At 48.6% G+C, this 16,795-nt stretch overlaps 1 protein-coding gene across 7 annotated transcripts in view; it reads left to right on the top strand.

The window, feature by feature from the left end:
- KIF9 (kinesin family member 9) overlaps positions 1-16,795 on the top strand; it is a 54,556-nt gene that overhangs the window by 29,803 nt on the left and 7,958 nt on the right. For 5 of the 7 annotated variants that reach the window (XM_041761330.1, XM_041761328.1, XM_041761327.1 and 2 more), the window contains 10 exons: positions 451-519; positions 1,271-1,375; positions 2,870-2,925; positions 3,668-3,758; positions 4,252-4,385; positions 5,707-5,898; positions 7,730-7,944; positions 11,518-11,694; positions 11,993-12,108; positions 12,510-12,614. In XM_041761330.1, the coding sequence (XP_041617264.1) occupies positions 451-519; positions 1,271-1,375; positions 2,870-2,925; positions 3,668-3,758; positions 4,252-4,385; positions 5,707-5,898; positions 7,730-7,944; positions 11,518-11,694; positions 11,993-12,108; positions 12,510-12,614 (1,260 nt within the window). Of the gene's footprint in view, positions 1-450; positions 520-1,270; positions 1,376-2,869; positions 2,926-3,667; positions 3,759-4,251; positions 4,386-5,706; positions 5,899-7,729; positions 7,945-8,846; positions 9,142-11,517; positions 11,695-11,992; positions 12,109-12,509; positions 12,615-16,795 lie in introns of those variants that run through there. The other 2 variants (XM_041761331.1, XM_041761333.1) reach the window with 2 other exon arrangements.

The raw sequence follows: 16,795 nt of genomic DNA, 5'->3' as shown, positions 1-16,795 counted from the left end.
AAAATTGGAGGTGATGTACATGATCATCAGCGGGGAACAGTAATGTGTTTGTGCAGCAGTTGGGAAGGAGGGTAAAAGGTACACCTGTGCACGGAAAACATCCTGGAGGCAGAGGAGACCATCACCCTGGTAGACTGGAAATATCCTGAAGCTCCTGGGAATTGGTGGTGTGTGCCTTCTGGGTGCCTGTGCTTACTTTGTTCTATTTCCTCTGCTATAAGAGGCAGAGGCCAGGGGACCATTGAGGCCCCCAGTGACCCTAAATTCACCCCAGTTAGAGCAAAGTCACTAGTGGGGAGGGAACTGTGTCCAGATGCTGGCATCACACCACCTGGATTTCCCCTGGGGGGTGGGGGCTGGATGTCCAGCCATAGTTTGGGGAATTGTAGGCTTGATGTGGAAGAGGCAGGGTGGCCTCTCTGCCTTACCCCAAACTCTGTGTCCTGACAGCGAATGGTCAAGAACCTGGAGAAGGAGCTGGCATTGCTCAAGCAGGAGCTGGCTATCCATGACAGCTTGGTAAGAGGCTAGAGGCAGGAGTCTGGGTGAGGGCTGGCCAGACTGCTAGAGGGACTGGGGTAAAAGTACCAGGTGGGCAGAGGGACTCGGTGGACAGGGGCCAGATGAGTAGGAGGGCCAAGTAGGCAGGGAGACTTGGGGGTCAGAGGGGCTGGGGAGCAGGGATACTGGGTGGGCAGGAATACTGGAAGAGTAGGAGGATGTGAACAGGGGTGTGCAATATCAGGGAGGGGAGGCAGGCAGTTGATAGGAGAATGAGGGTCAAGGGGCCAGGTGCCAGGTAGTTAGGGCAGGGGCAGACGGCATGAGGATGGTCAAGGTCAGGGGAGGTGGGGCAGATTGGATAGTGAAGAAGGGGAAGCAGCAGAGGGCCCTGAGGGCAGAAGGTGGGAACAGGAGGCCTCTGGTGGCTTGCCTGGGTCTGCTCATGGTCTGGCAGGTGGGGTGAGGTCTCAAGGCAGAGGCAACCACCTCTCTCCCATGACCCTAATGCTACCGGGTCTGCTGAGACTCAGCCATCAGAGCCCCCTTGCTCAGAGTGGCAAGCCCATGTCAGGTGGCTCTCAAGACCCAGTTGTCCCTCTTTGACTCGAGCACCTGGCCAAGCCCCAGTGGTGAAGAGAATGGAGCTGGCTTAGGTGGCCAGGGCCTGTGTCCAACCTTCCCACCTTGGCTCTCAGAATGACCCCTGCTGCCCCTGTTGGGCTCAGGTGTTTGGAGCTTATTGACCTGTTACTCATCCTCCTCCAAGGCCAACCGCACCCTTGTGAACTACGATCCCATGGATGAAATCCAGATTGCTGAGATCAACTCCCAGGTGCGGAGGTACCTGGAGGGGACACTGGACGAGATTGACGTAAGGAGCCTCTCCTGGGGACCAACATCCCCTCCCTATCCTGGGCATACTTTCACTTGTGCTGTGCCGGCCTTGGAACCTCACAATGAGTGGGTGCAGTGGGTGTGGGGTGGGTGGTGCTGGGCCCCTGGCCTCAAGCCCTGCAGCCCATTGAGGCCTCAACATCCATGTTTAGGGTTATAAGGATGAGTGTGCCCCCAGAGAGTGGCCAGCAGTCTTGAACAGCCTTGGCCACACAGGGAGTGGTCCATCACTGCAGGTGTAAGTGCAGGCCCTGGAGCCAGGCTGCCCTAGATCATATCCTAGCTCACTTGTCTCCTTGCTGAGCTACTTCAGCGAAATGCTCAACCTCATGTACTTTGGTGCCCACACCTGTATAGTGAGGAGGGAAACCAAACTGAATTTTTTAAAAAAGATTTTATTTGTTCATGAGAGACACAAAGAGGCAGAGACATAGGCAGAGAGAGAAGCAGGCTCCCTGCAAGGTGCCTGATGCAGAACTCAATCCCAGGGCCCTGGGATCATGATTTGAGCCAAAGGCAGATGCTCAACCACTGAGCCACCCAGGTTCAACCAGACTGGAATTAACTGAGCTGTGGCAACTCAGGGACTCAGTGGTGCCAAGGGGAGTAAGGCCATTCAAGGATGATAGTCATGCTGGTTTACAAGGCAGATACCCATGGCCTGTGTTGGAGTAAGCCAAGGAGGAAGACAGGAGCCGTACAGGGAAGGGTGAGGATGCATTCTGTTTTTACAGTGTAGGCCAGCAAACCCCTCATCCGGATTGCAGAACCCCATCTGGGCCTGTCACTATGGCAGCTATAACTGGCAGGCCTGCAACAGCTGAGGGGTGGGCTCTTCTGGCCTTGTAGTAGGGTTAGTCCCAGACTGACCCTCCATCAAGGGTAATGCTTGTGTCTATAGGGCCAGGAGGGAAGCCAATGGCCACAGATGTGAAAGTTCATAACGGAACTTTGTAGAAATAGGAGAGCTGAACACAGTAAATTTTATTAAAATTTTTCCTTAGTGTTTTCAAGAACTAGAGTCATTTTAATTTTATAGAGATTTTCACTTAGAAAAGTTAATTTTTAAAGATTTATTTGAGAGAGAGAGAGTGTGAGCATGCAGGCATGGTGGAGGGAGGGGCAGAGGGAGAAGGAGAGAGAAGCCTCAAGCAGACTCCCCATTGAGCACGGAGCCTGATTCAAGGCTCAATCTCATGACTGAGATCAGATCTGACCCAAAACCAAGAGTCGGCAGCTTAACTGACCATCCAGGCACCCTAGGAAAGGCCATTTTTAGAGCCTTCAGTAAATACTTGGTCTGAAAACTCAATCAGTTGTTTCTCTGTTCTTGAGGAGGTTTCAGATGTTCCATTCTCAAGACAGATGATCAAAGGGTTAGCCATGGAGTCTGGTTTCTCTACTCACATAGACACACCGTCAGTCCTGTGCTGCCTGAGGCCCTACCTCTGCCTTATTCTCTTCTCTCCAGATCATCAACCTCAGACAGATTCAGGAGGTGTTCAACCAGTTCCGGGTGGTTCTGAGGTGAGGGACCCTCCCTGCCCAATCTAACTCCTACAACAGGCTGCCATTTTCATTTCTCATGGTCAGGGTGTGACCTCTCAGCGCACACCTTGTCTCTTGTGGGTGAGAAGCCAGATCAGAGTCCTTGGGGTCTTCCCAGGCCCCTGAGCTCTCAGATCCTCCAGCCCTTCCTCTCCCCTGGGGGAACTGGATAGCCCTCCATTCAAGGACAACTCGGGAAGTGGTCCATGGTAGATATTTCCTGAGTTCATTGATTAGACAAGAGGTCCTTGTGGAGTGCCAGCCCTGAGCATGGCCAGAGCAGTGCATCCTGACTACTCCCTACTCCCCACCCCAACCTCAGGAGGCATTTGTAGTTTAGCTGGGTACAGACATACCTGTAGACTGAGTGGCTCATGCTGTGTGATATCACAGAAGTGGGTCACATGATGGAACCTAGGTGGGAAAGCATGGTCCTAAGGCTTATAATGAGGCTTATAATCCTCGTTAAAGTTATCTTAGAGCAGAAGTGCCTGGCACCTGAGGGAGGCCACTGCAGATTTTATGGCTCGACAGTGGGTGTGTACACTGAGGAATTGGGGTGTGCAATGGGCTTGTTTTGTCTGGTTTGGTTCATAATGAGGGTGTGGCTCCATCACACGGGGCCACACCCAAATGACTTCTAACTCCCATACTTGGTTCTTGCTCTGGAGGGTTCAGTGTAGCATCAGGTGTGAGGTGTTCTCTCATTCTCTCTCTCAAGCCAACAGGAACAGGAAGTGGAATTGACTTTGCGCAGGAAGTACACCCTTATAGACAAGAATGACTTTGCAGCCATTTCTGCAGTCCAGAAGGTATGTATGGTTGCTTCTTGTTGACAGCATTCATGTCAGATTTTTCCATCCCCAGACCTTTCCAGAAGCAGCAGGTGTTCCACATTAAAGCAGATCCAGGATTGCAACAGATAAAGGTAACATCAGGATGAGTGTGGCCCATGCAAGAGTAAACCGTATATAAATTCAAAATGATCTCCAAAATTGGAGGCATGACCATAAACATGACCATAAACAAGACCAATTCCTGGAGTTAGGTTGGAAACAGGTCTTAAGATCTTCAGGGTATGGCATGAGACAAGACATCAGACCATTGATGGAGTTGATGTGCAAAGTGGGCATTTGGTAGGGTGGTCAGAGATAATGCTGCTGGGGACAGCCTGAGGCCAGCAGCCTGGGCCTGCCATCCTGGTGTACGGGATGAACATGCCCACCTGAGTACATGTATACTTGGGTCCCCCATAGGCTAAAACCCTTAATCTAACCCTTGACCCTGTGGCTGGCCTCTATCCAGGCAGGGCTTATGGATGTTGACGGCCACCTAGTGGGTGAGCCTGATGGACAAGGCTTTGGACTTGGGGTCACCCCTTTCTCTGCCAAACCTGGGAAGAAAGCCAAGTCCAAGAAGATGTTCAAAGAACAGCTAAGGTGAGTGACCTTCCTGTTGCTTTACCTGCTCAGTCCTGGCCCTCCTAGGCTGGTGAAAGAGAGGACACAACCTAGCATCTTAGCTACTGGGTGGTTCCAATTGATCATATTGCTGTCAATACTGGCAACATTTGTGGTGTCCAGGCTGTGCTGGTTACCTCTTAACCACACAGCAACCCCATGAGATAGGAGGTCTCTATTTTACTGACATAGAAACCAAGGTTCAGAGAGGGGAAGTTATTTCCAAGGTCACACCACTGACGAATGGTAGAGTAGAAGAGAGAAACCAGGCTAGCACTCCCCCTCTGGTACTTCATGTGGAAACCACCCCTAACCAGAGTCCTTCTGTGACCCAGCTGCCTGGTACTCATGTCACCTAAAACCCCCAGTTCACCATGCAGGCAAGAATCATTTGTGTGTGCCAGGTGAGAGGAGTGTCAAGGCTCGCTTAATACGACACCCTTCCTGGGAGGTGCTGGTAGCAGTGGACTAGAACACAGGCTCTAAGATGCTCCTTTCATCAAAGGGGTCACCTTGTATGAGGCATGACAGCCTCGCTGTGCTTCTATTTCCACCTCCCTAAATTGGGAATCATAATAGTAGCATCAAAGTTGGGGGGGTATTGGGAAAATAAACGGGTGAATGCCATTCCTCTATCTAGAAAGTATGCAATAGGAATGTGGTGTTGCTGTTATTATCGTTTGTTAAAGGACACAGGCCAAAACTATCCCATGAGGGACAGGAGTCAGGTAGCAGGGGTTGCCAAGGCCCCTGGCCTCCTCCTGATGGTTCAGGCCTGGTCCAATCTGCCTCTCTGAGAAGGAGGAACCTGGGTGCCGTCACATGGAGAGAGAGGACATCTACTTTCCTGGGAGCTGGTGTGGGCACTCATGGAGCTGGTCAAGGCAGCAGGGCAGACATGTCTTGCTGGGTGGGGACTCTGCCACTCGTTCCCGGGGATGCCTGTGTGATGAAGGCCCCCCTCAGCCTGGATACTCCCGGAGCCTGTGGCCCACCCCACAGGTCTACCCACTTTCAGACCTAGAGACTGCCAGGTTTTCCCAGGTGTCTCCTGCCAGGGACTGCAGAAGGAGAGCTCCTTATTCTGATGCAGGGAAGAAGAATGCTCTTCTTTTCCTTCCCAATCTGCATGGCTTACGGTCATATTCTTTGGCCTTTGGCCTAGGTGTGTGAGCCAGGTCGGACTGAGTGGGGTAGGGCTTCTGATGTACCACGGTTTGGAAATGTCACTATCCTAAGTACCAGAGACACCTCACTGCTCATAACTGAGCCCTGGGGCCTCCCTGCCTTCTCCTCCCAGCACCTCAGCAAGAAAGGAAGGTGCCAGCAGCCCTGTGGGTGGCAAGGATTTGGATTTCTCCACCTCTAAGACCCAGCTGACCCCATCCTCCAAGGAAGGGGATGTCAAAGACATGCTTATGCGGGACCGGGAGACCTCCAGCACTGAGCCGCTTCCCTTAGACTCCCCAAAGGAGGAACTACGCCCACCCAGGTAACCAGCTAATGCTAGTTCACCAGATCATTCAAAACCAGAGTGGGATCCTCAACATGTCAAGAGTGCCTACAGAGAGATGAGAAATAAAGTAGGGATAGGGACAGCTCAGGTGGCTCAGCGGTTTAGCGCCTCCTTCAGCCCAGGGTGTGATCCTGGAGACCTAAGATCAAGTCCCACATCAGGCTCCCTGCATGGAGCCTGCTTCTCCCTCTGCCTGTCTCTGCCTCTCTCTCTCTCTCTTTCTGTGTCTCTCATGGGTAAATAAATAAAATCTTTTAAAAAAATAAATAAAGTAGGGGATAATAGGCAAAGATGAGGAACACAATCCAAAAAGAAGCAACAGGATGGCTTATACACATGTAAAATAGTCCCACCTCAGGAGTCCTCCAAGATATGCAGCTATACATGGAATTGTTTTTAGACCCTTCAAATAGCAATTATTTAAATAATTACATTTACATTTTAAAAAATAACTAACAGATTCAAAAGGCCCTAAATTCTCAAAGTATGATACCCCTTCCTCTAGCTACTCCCTTCCTCTCCCTGATGAGCCAGTAACTGAGTGTTCAGTAATGTATCCCGAGGAAATAATTAGAGATGTGGACAGAGATTTATGCAAACAGATGTTCATTCCATCATTAATTTAAAAAGCCAAGAATGATTTTTTGGAAACACCTTCAGTAGCTAACATTACGGAAAAGGCACTAAGTGAATTATCATCTCCGCCCTTGGGATGTACAAGGATGTACATGAAGAATTTTTTTCTCCAGCAAGTGAACATTTCCAAGCACTCAAGAGAAGTTGAAAGTACTGTACAGCAAACACCTTCCTTTTTTTTTTTTTTTTTAAGAATTTTATTTATTTATTAGTGAGAGACACACACACACAGAGAGAGGCAGAGACACAGGCAGAGGGAGAAGCAGGCTCCATGCAGGGAGCCCGATGTGGGACTCGATCCCGGGTCTCCAGGATCGCACCCCGGGCTTCAGGCGGCGCTAAACCGCTGAGCCACCGGGGCTGCCCAGCAAATACCTTCAAATACCTGATTCTACATTTAGCACATTACTATGCTTACTTCATCACACATCCATCTTTCTCTCCATCCCTCTTTTTTAGTTTTTTTTGATGCATTTCTTTTTTCTTTTTTTTTTTTAAGATTCATTTATTTTAGAGAGAGCGTGCTCATGAGTGAGTGGGAGGTGGGAGATGGAGAGAAAGAATCCTGAAGCAGACTCCCCACTGAGCAGAGGGCTTGATCCCATGACCCTGAGATCATGACCTGGGCCAAAACCAAGAGCCAGCTGCTCAACAGTCTGAGCCACCCAGGCACCCTTTGATGCATTTCAAAGGAAGTTGCAGACAGGCCACGTTCCCCTGCCCTACACTTCATCTTACATCTCCTTAACCAGAGTTCTGAGCTCCTTATAGCATGAAGGAATGCCTCTGTGAAAAACTAAGATGCAAAATTATACCTACTGCATGACCTCAAACATTAAAAAATTTATCAAAGAAATACCTGAAGGAGATTCGCCGAAGTATGGTTGCCAATAGGTAGCGAGTGGGGTTTTTTTTGCTTTTTTTTTCTGTTTTTTTACACTTTTCCTTGCTGTCCTCTCTTTCTGCAATGGTCACATGCCCTCTGCATGCCGAGAGAAAGAGAGAGAGAGAGAGAGAAATAGAGACAGACAGACAGAAAGGGGGGAGTGGTTCATGCACAGGGTGGCTCCAGTGCAGGATGGGTGGTGCCTGGGAGTTCTGGCCTTCTGCTCATGGGAGATGGAAGGTCAGTGAAGTGCTGCCCTATTTTCCCCTCCCCCTCTGGCTTTAGGCCCAGTACCCCACCCCCCAAACCTGTGGCTTTCGAAGACTTTAAGAACGAGCGGGGCAGTGAGATCAACCGCATCTTCAAAGAGAACAAATCCATCTTGAATGAGCGGAGGAAGAGGGCCAGCGAGACCACACAACGCATCAATGCCATCAAGCGGGAGATGGACATGACCAAGGAGGCACTAAATTTCCAGAAGTCACTCCGTGAGAAGCAAGGTGAATGCATTGGGAAGGCAGCCTGGGGCTGTGCCAGCTGAGTCACCTTGCTCTAAAGGGGGCAGTCTTGGGCCTTGGAGTACTGAGATGGAAGAGGCTGGCAGGGCCTGTTGGGGTGTGGTCTTCACACCTGGGTCATCATGTGGCTCTAGTCAGCCCTGGGGAGCCACAGGGTCCTTCCCTGTAAGTCAGCCTTTGGCTGTGGATCCCCCATTATTTTGTTATCTCAGACCTAGCTGCTGGAGGAGGGAAAGAGAATATGGGTACCAGAGGGCCTCGGTAATCATTGTCACTGAGACCATTCCTTATGCCAAACCCTCAACAACTGCTGGCCTGGCAAAGTCTTGTCTTCTAAGGCAGGTGGTGTGAGGGCCCTCAGGCTCAGAAAGTGGGGACCTCAGTGTGGGGAAGGTACTCATCTGGTTACCCTGATCCTGGTGTCCTTGTCCCAGTAGCAGACAGTGCTCACACCTGCCCTGTGGGCTAAGGACCCTCAAGCTTGAGTATGCAGAGGACTCATCTGGGAGGGCTGGCCAAACACAGATTCCAGGCCTTGACTACTGGCTCTAACTCAGGAGATTGGGAGCAAGGCCCAGAACCTGCATTTTAATGAGTAACTATCCCAACTCTGAGGCCAGAGGTTCAGAGGCCACAATCTTGTTCACATTCCTGGTCCCACTGTCCTTCTCCCGACTGGACACTGGAGGTTACTAGGCTTTCCCCTGCTAAATCACAGCCCTGTTCAGGCAGGCTTTCCAGACAGCGATCCGTTGGGGAATCTCCGGATGTCATTTGTTTTATTTCTGCTGGCCAGGTGGATATGTCAGAGATGTGCACTTTATTCATTTACTTCTCATAGGGCAACTCCAAATTCTTGAGACCACTCTCTTCATACCCTACAGACCCACCGTGACTCACTATTCGGACGGCTAAGCCTCCAGGGTCTCGGCATGGAGGAGGGCTGGTGATGGTAGCTCCAAACATGCCCCCACCCAGAACCTCCAGGGTGAAGATCTTACAGGACCAAGGATTTCTTTATCTCTCCTACCCATACCTTCTTTGAATATGCAACTTATTACATATCTGTATGTCTTTTTTTTAAAGATTTATTTATTTATTTATCATAGAGAGAGAGAGAGAGGCAGAGACACAGGAGGAGGGAGAAGCAGGCTCCATGCCGGGAGCCTGACGTGGGACTCGATCCCGGGACTCCAGGATTGCGCCCTGGGCCAAAGGCAGGTGCTAAACCGCTGAGCCACCCAGGGATCCCCTACATATCTGTATGTCTTAAGCAATATATATTTATACTATGCTAACATATCAGTTATGCCAAAATATACCTGAAAATGGGTATTTTAAAGGATGAGATGAAGATTAAATACTGTTTTTAAAATAACTAACATTTGGGACGCCTAGGTGGCTCAGCAGTTGCACGCCTGCCTTCGGTCCAGAGTGTGATCCTGGAGTCCTGGGATCGAGTTCCACATCGGGCTCTCTGCATGGAGCCTGCTTCTCTCTCTGCCTGTGTCTCTGCCTCTGTGTGTGTGTGTGTCTCTCATGAATAAATAAATAAAATCTTTTTTAAAAAATTAAAAAATAAAAAATAAAATAGTTAACATTTGGGGATGCCCGGCTGGCTCAGTTGGAAAAGCATGATTATTGATCTCAGGGCTATGAGTTCAAGCCCCATGTTCAGTGTAGAAATTACTCAAATAAAAACGTAAAGTAAAATATATAAAATTTTATCTCTCAGTATAAAAAACATTTAAAAATATTTTGTTTGAGGGAGAGAGCACGCACAGAAAGAAGCACGGAGCAGGGACCTGATGCTGGATTAGATCCCAGGACCCTGGGATTATGACCGGAGCCGAAGGCAGATGGTTAAACTGAGCCACTCAGGTGCCCTAAAACTTTTTTGCTCAGGGCACCCAGGTGGCTCAGTGGTTAAGCATCTGCCTTTGATTCAGGGCGTGATCCCAGGGTCCTGGGATTGAGTCCTGCATCGGGCTCCCTGTGAGGAGCCTGCTTCTCCCTCTGCCTCTGTCTCTGCCTCTCTCTGTGTCTCTCATGAATGGTAGATAAAAATCTTTAAAAAAAAAATTTTTTTTTTCTCTTTCCCTTTAAAATCAGTTGTTTTCCAATTGGTTGTTAAAATACCAAATAAAATACTTCTTTCTTGAGGAAATAGATCAAGTAAATTCATTTTTTGGTTCATTTTAATTGATAGCCACTTACCAGCCCAGTAAAGTCAGCAAATTTAGCATGTTAATTAGTGTTTTGTGAAAGAAAAATGAAAAATCATTTTAGGTTAAACTGTTTGAAGTTTTTTCCTTGGCAATAATCAAAGAAACTGCCCCCCCTACACCCCACCAGGTAGGATACAAGGTATTCACAGTCCCTTCCCGTGTCAACAGAATACTGGAAAGACTACCCTGTGAAGGACTTGTGTCTGTCACAGTGATCACAGTGGAGATTGCCCATAGCACACAGACCAGCTCACACAGCACTGAAGGAGAGGGACCTGATAAAGGCCACTCCACCGCCCCCCCCCACACACACACACTCCAGATTTCTTGAATTGGGACCAATTCAATATTCCTAATTGCCTCTCCATAAATGGTGTCAGTGACAATGCACCTTAATTTTCCCCCAGTAAATGTCAGTGGAAGGGCACCTGGAGACTGCCTCACACACCTCTGGTTGGGTTGACATGATACCTATGCTTAGCTTTTAAGGTGCTGTGGGCAGTGGCTGGCTGAGTAAATGGCTCCACAGACCATGTTATTTTGTCTTAATCCAGCAACCCTCAACTGACAGATCTTAAAAGCTCATGCAGAGACTGTAAGTGAGATGAGAAATAGCACAACTGACCCCTGTCCTCCTGGAGCCTCTGACATCCTCTTGACATGACACAGATTTACGCACACTGTTCTGAAAAAGGAACTTTGCCCAAGTACCTTGTGGTACTAGCCAGTGGTGGCAGTTTGTGTATATAACTTACAAAAAAGGTAAACATCCGTCTAATTGAGGTGACTGCTGAACTATCTCTGGCTAGTGAGGTTTAAGATCAAAATAAGTGTGAAGGGGGATCCCTGGGTGGCTCAGCAGTTTAGCGCCTGCCTTCGGTCCGGGACATGATCCTGGGGTCCTGGGATTGAGTCCCACATCGGGCTCCCTGCTTGGAGCCTGCTTCTCCCTCTGTGTGTGTCTCTGCCTCTCTCTCTCTCTCTCTCTCTCTCTCTCTCTCTCTGCCTCTCATGAATAAATAAATAAAATCTTTAAAAAACAAACAAAATAAGTGTGAAGTATGTGCCATCTCTACCCTCTCCCCTGACACCCTCCCTCCCCCCAGTCCTGTTCGTAAGGTCCCTCTGAGCTGAACTCCCTCTTATGGTGAGACGTGTTCTGGTGGCTTGGCCTCCTTGTGCTTTGCCCACCCCTGCCCCACACCCCTGCCCTTCCTCTATTCCCCCGTCTTCGAGCTTTGCCAGCACTTTGTTCCTCTTTCCAGAATGCCTTCCTCCCCGCACCCCCAGTGAGCACCTCATTCTCTGGCCTCCTCTGTTCCTGCAGGCGAGTACGAGAACAAGGGGCTGATGATCATCGATGAGGAAGAATTCCTGCTGATCCTGAAGCTCAAAGACCTCAAGAAGCAGTACCGTACTGAGTATCAAGACCTGCGTGACCTCAAGGCTGAGATCCAGTACTGCCAGCACCTGGTGGATCAGTGTCGTCACCGTCTGCTCATGGGTGTGCCATTCGGGAAAGTTGGCTGGCCCCCTGAGGTCCCGAGAGGCAGAGGGCAAGGCTGCCATCTGGGTTCTAAAAATGGCTTCAGAGCTTCTCTCTGACAGAGGCTGGGTCTGGACTGGGGCTTCAGGGGTGTTTCCAGGACTCTCAGAGCAGAAGAGGGAGACAGGAAAGGGTGAGACCCCAGAGCAGGAAGTGACCAGAGGGTAAGCCTGTGCCAGGCCCACTCAGGCTTTACCTGCTTCCCCCTGGACTCCCCAACAACACTTCACAGTGCTGTCTTCCTGCCTCCCTGCAGAATTTGATATCTGGTACAATGAGTCCTTCTTCATCCCCGAGGACATACAAGTGTCACTGAAACCAGGTAGTAGCATCCGACCGGGCATGGTGCCTATCAGCAGGATCGTGTCTCTGGTGAGTGGCATGAGAGCAGGAGTGGGGACAGCGGATGAACACGGGGTGGTGGGCAGTACCTCTTGTTCTCTATCTTCTCCACAAACATGGCAGTGTATAGGCTGCTCCCAGCCTCTCCCACGGTTGGCTGAGGCAAATGGACAGGTACAGGTCTCTCCCCTGTTATGGAGGATGGGGACACAGAAAACATCACTTGCTGCTGCCACCTTTTTGGGGTGGCTCATCCTGCCCAGGTGGCAGCTACAGGGTGTCTGGCAAATACAGGGCCGGGGGTTCTGAACTACCCTGCGTGAGGTTTGCAAACCCTGCGAGGGGCTGCCCTGATGCCCCCCACAGGTCTTGTCAGGGTAGACCTAACAATGCCAGACTGAAGGGACTGTGCTGAGTTGAGCCTCCCCTAGGGAGAAGATGACCAGGACAAGTTCAGCCAGCTGCAACAGACGGAGCTGCCTGAGGGCCCTGACTCTATCTCCTTCTACAATGCCAAAGTCAAGACAGAACAGAAGGTAGCTTGGGAGGGGGGCGGTGGTGGGCGGGTTTAGGTCTCCAGGAAAGGGGGGCTTCAGGGACCACATTATTAGGACACCCAAGATCACACTTCCCATTTTGGACAAGCCAAGAAGGAACATGTGAGCCAAGGGAAACACAGAGGCACCCAGAGTCAGTGGGTATCTTCTGTAAACTCTAGAGTCCTGGATTCTGTGAAACCCAGCAGGGGTCCCACAGGCCATGGCCAGGCCTGGAGACGGTTATTGGGAGCTAAGCTGGCCCATGTGTGGTTCACAGCCCAGGGTGGGGTCTGGGAATCTTCTGAGACCACTGCCTGTTGGGGACAACCTCTCCAATGGGGGCCACCATGACCAAGAGGCAGGGGACAGAGGACCACTTGTACCACTTGCAGTTGAGGCAAAGCTAGACAGGGTGTTGGCCATGGGCTGGGCCTGTACTCTCCTCCCTGAGTGGGTTGGGCTGGAGCAGAGGGGCTCACTCTGCTGAGGCTCAATCTGGAGCCAAGACACACAGGGCCTGTGGTATGAACCTCTCTGTACCCATAGGCTATTCTTCTTTTTTTTTTTTTTTTAAGATTTTATTTATTTATTCATGACAGAGAAAGAGAGAGAGAGAGAGGCAGAGACACAGGCAGAGGGAGAAGCCGGCTCCATGCAGGGAGCCCAACGTGGGACTCGATCCCAGGCTTCCAGGATCACACCCCAGGCTGAAAGCGCTAAACTGCTGGGCCACAGGGGCTGCCCTTTCTTTCTTTCTTTCCTTTCTTTCTTTCTTTCTTTCTTTCTTTCTTTCTTTCTTTCTTTCTTTCTTTCTTTCTTTCTTTCTTTTCTTTCTTTCTTTTCTTTCCTTTTTTTTTAAAGATTTTATTTATTAGAGAGAGAGAGAGAGAGAGCATGAGCAAGCACAAGTGGGGATGGGGGCGGGGTGGGAGGGAGAAGGAGAAGCAGACTCCCCACTGAGCAGGGAGCCCAGTGGGACTCAGTCCCAGGACCCTGAGATCATGACCTGAGCTGAAGGCAGACGCTTAACTGAGCCACCCAGGCATACTCCACAGGCTGTTCTTATACAGCAGGTAGCAGGTGCACATGGGGAGACTGCCCAAGAGAGCACATCATTTAAAAATATAAATACAAAATATAAATATAAATTACAAATACCCAGGCCCCAACCTCCCTGATGGGGAACCCATTGCGTATTGGCTGTATCTTGCTTTTCCCACTAAACGGTGTATCCTGAAGGTCATTCCATGTCAACCCATAGTTGCTGCTATTTTCTTTTTTGTTATAGCTGTATATCAGCACTCCATTGTGAGGTGTATCAAAATGTGCTTAACCCATCTCATAATGAGAAACATTTGGTCGGTTCCATTTGTTTACAGTACAAATATTGTGATAATTAACCTTGTACAAATGTGAATTCACACATGAATGAATATATGTGAAAGTTAAGTTTTGTAGAAGTGAATTCTTGGTGACCAGGACTAATGGATAGTGTATTTTTAATGGATGGTACTAAATTGCCTGCATAGAGCTGAACCCATCTATACTCCCACAGCCTCACCACAAGATGTATTACCTGCTTTTTGTTTTTTGTTTTTTTTTTTTTTTTTCCAATCTGAAAGGTGAAAAATGGTCTCTCAGGGGAGCTTTAATTTGCATTTCTCTTAGGATTGAAGTTGAGCTTCTCATATGTTTAAGTGCCATTTTAACTTCTTTTCCTGTAAATTGCCTATTTGTATTTTTGCCTATTTTTCTATTATTTTTTGGTCTTTATTATTAATTTATAGGAAGTCTTGATATACTGGGGAGACTGGCTCTTTATGATATGAGTTGCAGGTATTTTTCCCTGTTTGTCATTTGTTTTTTGTATTCACTTCTGGTTTTTGTAGTTATTCTGTTGATTTTTTAAAAAAGATTATATTTGAGAGAGAGAGAGCGAGCATGCATGAATGAGTGGAGAGGGAGAAGGAGAAGCAGGCTCCCTGCTGAGCAGGGATTTCCAACTGGGACCTAGATCCCAGGACTCTGGGATCACGACCTAGTAGAAGGCAGATGCTTAACTGACTTGAGCCACCCTGGTGCCCCATTTTGATTTTTGTGAAATCAAGTGTAATAGTCTTTTCTCTCTTGGCTTATGGATTGTGTGTCATAATTAGAAAGACCTTCCCCTGACTGAATTCATTCTTCCTTACATGTATAGTTAAGCTGACATCTTTAATGACTTGTTAGATTGCATATTCAGGTATAGCAGGTCTAGGGAGCCTGAGATTCTTCATTTCCTATGTATGTGTGTATTTATGTATTTATTTGAGAGAAGGTGTGTGCATGCATGCCGCACTTGCATGAGAGTGGAAGGAGAGGGACAGAAGGAAACGGAGAGAGGGAATCTTAGGTAGCTCCACACTCACCAGGGAGCCTGACTCAGGGCAAGCCCTGAGGACCCCAAGATCATGACCTGAGTTGAAATCAAGATTCGGATTTTACTTACTGAGCCACTCACACCCCAAGATTCTGCATTTTTAATTAGGCTTAGATGATGCTCATGGTGCTCATCCAGGACCACACTTTGAGTAGCAGGCCACAGAGTTCTTTTCCCTTCAGGCTTTTTTCCTTCCAGACATTGACTTAGCTTCCCCCTGAGGTCTGCTCCTTCCCCTATTCTACTCACCTCACTTCTCAATTTTTTGCCCCAGTCTTGGCCCTGGCATGTTCCTATTTTCCAAGACTTCCCAGCCCCAATGCCTATTATCATTTGACTACTTTGTGTCTCTCCAGAGGGAAAGCCTAGTTAACTCTTCTTGGATTAAGTGTGCATTCCTGGTCCAATATGTGGTGGCACAAAGCAAGAGCACCTGCCCACCCCAGCTACCTGGCCCTTCAGCAGGAGAGAGGATGGCTTTACCAGGCAGCCATTAGCCTTATGCTGCAAGCATCAAGCTTTATTAAACCTAGTGGCTGGAGGGAGACCCAGATCAGTGGATAAGGCCCTGCCAGTCTCTCTGGAAAGGTTTGCTGGACCCCAATCACTTTGGCTGGAGAAGGCAACCCTGGCCAAGCTGCTCCCATGGACCCTACTGGCTGACTCCGAAGAGCTTGCTCAGAGTTGTACGTGAAAATCCCTCTGTGGGAAGACAGAGCTCTTCCAGAGCATTTGGGAAAGAATGGAGTAGGGGCAAGTAGGCCTAGATAGCCCAGCCTCAGAAATCATTTGACTGTGACTGCCATGTAGGGCTTCCTTCTCTGCCTACAAAGAGGCCTGTGCCTGCTGGGCTCAGTGGAGGAAGCACATGGTATAAGGTAGTGGTCCAACTTTATTCTTTTGCAGATAGATATCCTGTTTTCCCAGTACTAATTATTGAAAAAAAAAAAAGATACTTCATTGAATTTTCTTGTTACCCTTATTGAAATTCAATTAGCCATAAATGTGAGGGTTTAATTTTTGGACTCTCAGTTTTATTCCATTGATTTTTATGTCTGTCTTTATTCTAGTACTATAATGTCTTGGTTACTGTAGATTTGTAGTTAGTTTTGAAATTACAAAGTACAAATTCCTCATCTTTATTCTTCTTTTTCAAGATTGTTTTGACTATTCTAGGCTCCTTGTTATATCCATGCAAAAAAGCCACCTGGGACAGGGAATGTGTTGAATATAGAGATTGCTTTGGGGAACATTGCCATCTTAACAATATTAAGTTTTCGGGACACCTGGGTGGCTCAGTGGTTGAGCGTCTGCCTTCGATTCAGGGTGTGATCCTGGAGTCCTGGGATCAAGTCCCACATTGGGCTCCCTGCGAAGAGCCTGCTTCTCTTTCTGCCTGTGTCTTTGCCTCTCTGTGTGTCTCTCCTGAATAAATAAATAAAATCTTTTTTAAAAGCCCCACAAAAAAAAATAAAATAAAATAAAAGCCCCACAATTGGGATCCCTGGATGACTCAGCGGTTTAAGCACCTGCCTTCAGCCTAGGGTGTGATCCTGGAGTCCTGGGATTGAGTCCCACATCGGGCTCCCTGCATGGAGTCTGCTTCTCCCTCTGCCTGTGTCTCTGCCTCTCTCTCTCTCTCTCTCTCTCTCTCTCTGTCTCTGTCTCTCATGAATAAATGAATAAAATCTTTTTTTTTTTTTAATTTTTATTTATGATAGTCACACAGAGAGAGAGAGAAAGAGAGACAGAGACACAG

Source organism: Vulpes lagopus, chromosome 7 (assembly GCF_018345385.1).
Source record: "Vulpes lagopus strain Blue_001 chromosome 7, ASM1834538v1, whole genome shotgun sequence".
Lineage (NCBI taxonomy): Eukaryota > Metazoa > Chordata > Mammalia > Carnivora > Canidae > Vulpes > Vulpes lagopus.
This window is presented reverse-complemented; position numbering and strand designations above follow the sequence as displayed.